The following is a 6,651-nucleotide window of genomic DNA, read 5'->3' as shown; positions in this document are numbered from 1 at the left end:
AAATTGTAATTTGCAAGAGACTCAAACTAGGTTCAAGGATTTCCACATATTCTTTTTAATCTTTTTAATTCAAAAAACCATTACAGGACATCTAATGGTCGTCTAGCTTTAATTCCATTTGTTCTCTTTTCTTATCATGTTTCAGCTGTGGCTGTTGTTCTCCTTCTTCTTTCCCTTCGTGTTGCCTTTTGCCGTTAGGCTTCGTTGAAGTCTTTGTAAATTGCAAACAGCTGTTTGTTGCTGTTTTCCCCGCTCTCGCTTTCTCTCTTTTCCTTTAGCAGCCATCCTTCGACTGCGATGGCATAGTACCCGTCGTACATACGTATGTATGTGTATTCCATCTCGCTTTCACTCGAAAGCGTGGGCTGAAGGTTGAGTGACTGACCTGACTGACTGACAGGCTGCCTGATACGACACTCACATTCAGAACGGAATTCCACGTTCCGGCGGGGAGTACATGTGTACGTGTGTGTTATGTAACTGTAACTGTTTATGATTGAATTTTTCGCTTCGTTTTGGCCATTAATTTTGGTGGCTGCCATGTTTCTTGCGTTTTGTAGAGAGGCGCGTGACCACGTTAATTGAAAATGGCTGTTGTTGTTTGTCTCTCCGGGAAGCATAGCAGAGGCCTGGAATGGTCTAGATGGGCAGGGAGGGGCCTTGTATGGGCCTACAAACATCAATTGAGACGGCAAAATGATTTTAATTGGCCTACGACGTCTAGGTGACGGATTAAAGGGGAACTATGGGAAAATTGGAGATTTTTTATGCAATTTACAATTCTTTTCAAACAAAATTCCACCTCTTAGCGCAATAAGCAATAAGTACGTATCCAGAAATATGTATGTATATTTCAAATCCCATTAAGAGTATAGCATTACACTTTAAATATGAAATGTAAATTTGTAAATTCTTAGAATTTGTGTGGACATGAATGATAAATTGCATGCTGTATACAGGGTGCATTTTTAATATATTTCATATACGAATCGTACTTTAATAAACAAATAAATTCCCTGGCCTTTCTGAAAGTATGCAGCAAATTTCTTTCTTGCTGTTGCCAGCCACTCGTGCGTATACGCAACATACACTCCATAAGAGTGTGAGAAGGGAAAGGAGAAGCAAGCATTACACACACCATCAAGCAAGCAAGCAGGCAGGCAAACAAACAAACAAAAAAACAGGGAAACATTCAAACATTTTGTGTCAATCTGTCAGTCATTCAGTCACTCAAAGAACCCCTCCTCGAAGCCCCTTTGCCCATTCCCGTTGCCCGCTGATAAACAGGAATCGATAAAGAGGGGATGTAGATGTACACACCTACCACCCACACCCCTGCCACACCCCTTGCCACGATGAGTCCTGCTTATCAACGGTCACATAGGAAATACAATACAAAAAGGGATACAATGCGAAGGAGGCGGATGTGTCCTGGCTCAACAAAGGATAGCAATGGGTAGGGCAGGAAGACAAACATATATATGTACATATTTATAAATATAAATATATTTCTTGTATAGGACACGTGTGTGAGAGCATTTAACGCGATAAACGTAAATCAATAAACGCACAGAACGGAAATTATCAACACCTGTAAAAGATAATTGACGCGAAATTAAATTATATGTTGCCACAGCATGTGGCAATAATGATGATTCCATTAAAACACAAGCACTGTGCCCTGTCTTAAACAGTGCGTTACGCAGGTGAATGGCTATAGAACATCTACATACACACGCGTATACAAATGGGAATTCTTATGAAACTCTTTGGAGCCACAAAGGATTGGTTAATGTATTGGAAAGGGTTCACTTTTGAAGAGTTATTCTGAGAAAAACCTGAAAGTGGACCATTACTTTTAGCATTTTAAGCATATATATCCTATCATATTGAAATCTGTTATTTATCTGCGTGGCAACATTCGGATAAAGATCTGTCGATCCCTCGATCTCCCATCCTTTCCAGAAGAAATTCCTAGGCATCTTTGTTTCTGCTTCTTATTTATGCAAAAATGGTTACAAGGACAACCCGATTATAAGAATCTATAAATGAATGTGTGGGTTGGGTTTCTTATGGGTTGGGTTCTGTTAACATTTGACCTTACTTAGCTCACTTAGCGCGCAGAGCGGCGGTGGAGCAGTGGCAGGATGAGCAGACAAAGCGTTGACAATGGCACAAACAAAAGAAACAGAAAACAGACGAGCAGATAATGGACGTAGCGTTTGTGGGGCGGAACGGAGACGAGAGGAGACCACTGGCAAAACGTATTTACATAGCTTATACCTACTATGTATGGTCGGGATAAGCTCCATTGTTTTACGAGTATGCATGCAAATAGAAACAATGCCGGGACGAAGGAACGAGACATTCAGAGATGCTTCGCCTTCAGATTGCAGAGGTTTCCAGAGGTATGCAGGTACCTGCACCGGGTTTCGTGGTAAAGGATGCGCTGTCAGTTATTGGGCATTCGTTGGACATTCGCAGATTACCACTAACTAGGTGTGCAATTACGTTCTTTAGCCATGACATGATTTTTTATTCTTTATTTTCAGATGAATGTGAAGGCTACACATACATATATGTACGGAATCAATTAGGGAACGGGTTAAATCGGTCTTTAGGAGTCGAATCCTATAGATTCCTAAAATTAAGTCATCCAATACTCTAGTCCAATAACATTTATATTCAATTAATAATCATTAAGATCATTTGAACACGTTGGATAAAGATATTCCTTCCTATTTTTTATTTGTATCAATAAAATGCGCTGAAGGAACCAAAATTCCATTTTATAATGGCAATATTTTCAAATTAACCATCTTCCGCCCCTCAATTTGTAAATGAAATATGAAAGCGCTTCCCTTGATAGCATTTAAGTAAATTTAATTTGTTGGTTTTGTTGCATGATTTGATGGTCTAATACAAATCGAACTCGTTTCGGTTTCGCGTTCGCTTCACATAAAAATTCCACTAAATTATAAATTAATGAACTAATAGTAGGATGCGGCGGCAATCGGGCAGTCACAGTCATGAGAAGAGACTACAGCTCGGTGTGAGCGTATTCTTCGTGATCGTTTTCCTTATCCTTGGGCACAATAAACAGACCCTCCGCCGTGGTCCAGCGCGTTCCATGCTGTGGCCTGTGCAGTCCTACGATCTCCATTTGGCCGGAGATGGGTCGCCCGTAGGAGCGTCCCGACATTCCCAGGTACATGCCCGTGTCGATGTGACGCAGCCGAATATGTGCATCGCGCATCCACTTATCATTCGTGCAGATCACCTCCCAGTGGTCGCCGGTATCGCCCACACCGTCCGTGCCGTAGGCGGACACCTCCTGTTCGCCGGAGAGTGGCGACGAGAAGTGATGCGAATGCAAGTTCTTTTTTGTGGTCAAATGCTCCAGGCGGATGGTGTACCCGCAGGCGATGGGCTCTCCCCGTTCGCACAGCTCATTCGACTGCGCTTTGATCATCCAATGGCTGTTGACATCCTCCTTTTGCTCCACGCCCGTCACCGACTGTTGCCCAGACCCAGAGCCGTATTTCACGTCGTGTGAGTGGAGCCGGTAGTTGTAATCCGAGTTGAGGAGCTTTAGTATGGAGCCACACGTCACCACATTGGTTTGGGTGGCTACACTCGCAGATGATTAAAAGATAATAGATCAATAATACTTCTGCATTGTAAAGGGGCGGCGTGGCCAATCACAGAAGACCACATAAACGCCGCCTCTGCGGCTTCTCGCTGACACTTACCGGAGACGATGCTCAGGCAGCTAATCAGGGCCAGTACGGGTAGCAATAGTGTGTGCAGCATCCTCCTTCCTTGTCTTTGCTCTCTTTCTGAGTTTTATATATCTAAAGTAACAATATTTTGTACAATTTCTAATTTTTTGCTTTGAACACGCAAACAAAGTTAGCGATGATGTTGGGGATGTATCGATATAGAAGTATATCGATATATGCAATGCCCTGGCGATGGATGTATCGGCTTTTCATATCGCAAAATATCGGTCGAATGAAACAAAATATCGATATCATCCCGAAACGAAATTTTCACTAAAATAACCCAATAAAAGTGAAGAAAATTGAAATTAAACAAAGATTAATGGCACACAAGCGTCTGTTCATCTACGCTGTGTTACTGGCGATATGTTATTTAGTTGGCGTGACATGGGTGAGTGCCGAAAACCGGTTTGTATAGCGAGCATCACATGACTTCACTATTTGTTTCGTCAACAAAGGCTGAGAGTGCTTCACAAACCCTGCCAGTGGGTGGTGGCAGCAGCAGCAACAACGCAAGCCAAGGAGGTGCGTTGCCGCCAGCGGGTGCAGCAGCGATAGCAGGAGCAGGAGTGGCAGCAGGAGCAGCAAGTGGTCCAGCACCAAAACAAAGTGTCGTGACTCCTGCTCCAACGGCCGCGGCGCCACCGAAAGCTATTATCACGCCTGCTCCTGGCCATAGTTCTTCCAATACCAGCAGCACAGCGAACCCAGCAACAGAATGGTAAGTAAATCCCATTCTACACTACACTGCAATTTGCTTTTATCTTTAATCTGTATTCCTCTTTTTCAGTGTCTGTGCTGGGGCTTTGCTTCCTCGTCTGGATGCCAATGGCAAGGAGCTGCCAATCTGCGCCGAGTGCAAGTGCTCCCATGTGGCGCGCAATACGACACTTATAAAGGTAGCTTCGTTAAACCCCCACCAACCAACCCCCACACCCCTCTAATATACTCCGTTTCCCATCCACAGGTCGTTGTCATCATTGTGATTTGGATAATATCCATTTTAGTGATATATATGCTCTTCCTGATGTGCTTGGATCCATTGCTGAATAAGCGCGTAAAGGCCAATTACCAGGAGCACACCAATGAAGATGTACATAGCAAACATTCTAAGAAATATGCAGGCATACAGTATAGTCTACTAGTTACAGCCCCTGATATTGATGATGATGATGAGGCTGAACTAGTTGACAATAAAGAAGCACCACACATTTGAATAGATTTTAATTGCGAACCTTTTTTGTTTCATTTTTACGTTTATGTTCCCCTAACCCCCCGCACCCCATCGCCTCGCCGCGACACAACTAACCCACTGATTGAGTTTCTTTTAAGCCACAACCAACCCATTAATTTCCTTTATTCCCCAACTAATGCGAAAATCTTTCACTTTTTCTTTTCTGCCTCCCAGGATGAGCCGACACCGCCCATGCCCGCTGCCACTAACCAAGAGCTCAGCGCCAGAGCCAATGTCCTCAATCGCGTGGGCCACCAGCAGGACAAATGGAAGCGACAAGTGCGAGAGCAAAGACGCCACATCTACGACAGGCACACCATGCTCAACTGAGACCAGCAGGGGACTTTAAGCAAAAGGTGGATTAGCAGCGAAGGCGACTTAAGACATGTATTCCAAGCAGTAAACCATATTGGCCACTCATTAGTTTGATCAAAATTATCATATATCTAGCCACAATTTATTTAAATATATTACATGTAAATGAATTGTTGATTGGAAAAGTAATTTTTATTCATCGAAAAACCGCCACAAGCTTAAATCATACATTCTATCGGCTCTATCGGAGTTTTACTCTAATATCCCTTGATGGTGGCGGCAAAGGTCCAGTTCTCGCTGACCTTGCAGGGTCCATCGATGGTGGTGCCGCTGGCGTTGCACACGCCAACAGTGTACTGGGCCATGTTGCGGGTATCACGATAGTAGAGCACCTCCATGCATTTACGGATCTAAAAACAAAAACAAGGATTACAATCATTAAATTGTTTAGGACGGAATTGCAGTCTATGTCCCACCAATTCGGAAGCCTCTTCGGCTGTGAATTCACGATCCTTTGGCTTGCGTTCGCGGACTAAAGGCAGAGCCAAATGGCGTGCGAATCCTGTGGCCACCACATAATCCTCATATGCACGTCCACGCAAATCTACATTGGCCAGGTATGGCGTACCATCCTGCTCAATGCCGCCCACAACCACATCAATGTACAAGGGGTTCATGCGCGAGCGACGATTGTAGAGGACACGCGTCAGCCAGCTGGACAGAGCCTTGGGCTTCATGGTGATACCATCCGCATAGCACTGATCCTCGATCATCTTCTGGTCAATAGTGCGCTTGATCGACTGTATATCAGCAAAGTCGCCACCGCCGCCCAAAATGATGTTATTGTTAATGGGAAATACGCGCAAAATGTTCTGGTAGCGTGCCAGAGAGCCGTAGGAGACCAGTGTGTCAGCAGCAATCATGACGCCGCCATCGTATCGTATTCCCAAAACGGAGGAGCCTGTGGTAATGGAAGAGCTGAGGAAGGAAGTAGTATGAATTATGAAGTGGATTCAATATAGTCAATGGCACCCTACGTGCTGCGCTTTGTTCCGAAAGGGCCTGCCGCGGTCAGCTCTTTTGGCAACTTCTGGGTATGCTGCTGTCCGCCAGTGAAGTTGTAGAACGCCCCGGGTGTGGGTCCATTCTGCCACAAAGGCTGGGCCATGCTGTTGTAGTTGTTCAACATGTTAATTTACTCGTTTTTAATAATAATAATAGAAAATCTTAAATTGTTAGCGATTTTTTGCCGGAGAATGACGAGCACAAATAAACAATGTGACCAGCGGACTTATCGTTAAAACATACCGTCTGACCCTC

The 6,651-nt window shown here is 44.2% G+C and overlaps 3 protein-coding genes and 1 long non-coding RNA gene across 5 annotated transcripts; 2 read left to right on the top strand and 2 right to left on the bottom strand.

The window, feature by feature from the left end:
* Positions 1-1,147: 1,147 nt before the first annotated feature.
* LOC26531943 (uncharacterized) lies at positions 1,148-2,731 on the top strand. Of its 2 annotated transcripts, none has more exons than XR_001451850.2 (3): positions 1,148-1,456; positions 1,521-2,408; positions 2,553-2,731. It is a non-coding gene; the product is annotated as an uncharacterized lncRNA (long non-coding RNA). The 2 variants fall into 2 exon arrangements; XR_001451851.2 differs by having other exon boundaries at positions 1,521-2,499.
* Positions 2,732-2,857: 126 nt separating this feature from the next.
* LOC4802484 (stromal cell-derived factor 2) lies at positions 2,858-3,948 on the bottom strand. The gene is made up of 2 exons (XM_001359361.3): positions 3,753-3,948; positions 2,858-3,630 (listed from the first exon to the last, which is right to left on the bottom strand). The coding sequence occupies exons 1-2, from the start codon at positions 3,811-3,813 to the stop codon at positions 3,041-3,043; spliced, it is 651 nt and encodes a 216-aa protein (XP_001359398.1). The 5' UTR covers positions 3,814-3,948; the 3' UTR covers positions 2,858-3,040.
* A 66-nt stretch (positions 3,949-4,014) lies between these two features.
* On the top strand, positions 4,015-5,508 carry LOC4802483 (uncharacterized protein CG1161). Its single transcript, XM_001359360.4, has 5 exons — positions 4,015-4,173; positions 4,241-4,503; positions 4,573-4,681; positions 4,750-4,875; positions 5,191-5,508. The coding sequence occupies exons 1-5, from the start codon at positions 4,105-4,107 to the stop codon at positions 5,344-5,346; spliced, it is 723 nt and encodes a 240-aa protein (XP_001359397.3). The 5' UTR covers positions 4,015-4,104; the 3' UTR covers positions 5,347-5,508.
* On the bottom strand, positions 5,498-6,608 carry Prosbeta7 (proteasome subunit beta type-4). The gene is made up of 3 exons (XM_001359359.5): positions 6,369-6,608; positions 5,808-6,309; positions 5,498-5,741 (listed from the first exon to the last, which is right to left on the bottom strand). Exons 1-3 carry the CDS (start codon positions 6,518-6,520, stop codon positions 5,589-5,591), a joined length of 807 nt encoding a protein of 268 aa, XP_001359396.2. The 5' UTR covers positions 6,521-6,608; the 3' UTR covers positions 5,498-5,588.
* Positions 6,609-6,651: the final 43 nt, after the last annotated feature.

This window comes from Drosophila pseudoobscura, chromosome 2, assembly GCF_009870125.1.
Source record: "Drosophila pseudoobscura strain MV-25-SWS-2005 chromosome 2, UCI_Dpse_MV25, whole genome shotgun sequence".
NCBI lineage: Eukaryota > Metazoa > Arthropoda > Insecta > Diptera > Drosophilidae > Drosophila > Drosophila pseudoobscura.
The sequence above is the reverse complement of the archived record's forward strand: the minus strand, read 5'-3'. Positions and strand labels throughout refer to the sequence as shown.

Bases quoted from the DNA above. Each gene is read 5' to 3' on its own strand.
- LOC4802484 (XM_001359361.3), bottom strand. From the start codon at position 3,813: ATGCTGCACACACTATTGCTACCCGTACTGGCCCTGATTAGCTGCCTG. The intron at 3,631-3,752 runs GTAAGTGTCAGC...CTGCGAGTGTAG, and splicing joins CTGCCTGAGCATCGTCTCCG to CCACCCAAACCAATGTGGTG.
- LOC4802483 (XM_001359360.4), top strand. From the start codon at position 4,105: ATGGCACACAAGCGTCTGTTCATCTACGCTGTGTTACTGGCGATATGT. The intron at 4,174-4,240 runs GTGAGTGCCGAA...TCGTCAACAAAG, and splicing joins ATTTAGTTGGCGTGACATGG to GCTGAGAGTGCTTCACAAAC. The intron at 4,504-4,572 runs GTAAGTAAATCC...CCTCTTTTTCAG, and splicing joins GCGAACCCAGCAACAGAATG to TGTCTGTGCTGGGGCTTTGC.
- Prosbeta7 (XM_001359359.5), bottom strand. From the start codon at position 6,520: ATGTTGAACAACTACAACAGCATGGCCCAGCCTTTGTGGCAGAATGGA. The intron at 6,310-6,368 runs GTAGGGTGCCAT...TTCCTTCCTCAG, and splicing joins TTCGGAACAAAGCGCAGCAC to CTCTTCCATTACCACAGGCT. The intron at 5,742-5,807 runs GTGGGACATAGA...TTTTGTTTTTAG, and splicing joins CCGAAGAGGCTTCCGAATTG to ATCCGTAAATGCATGGAGGT.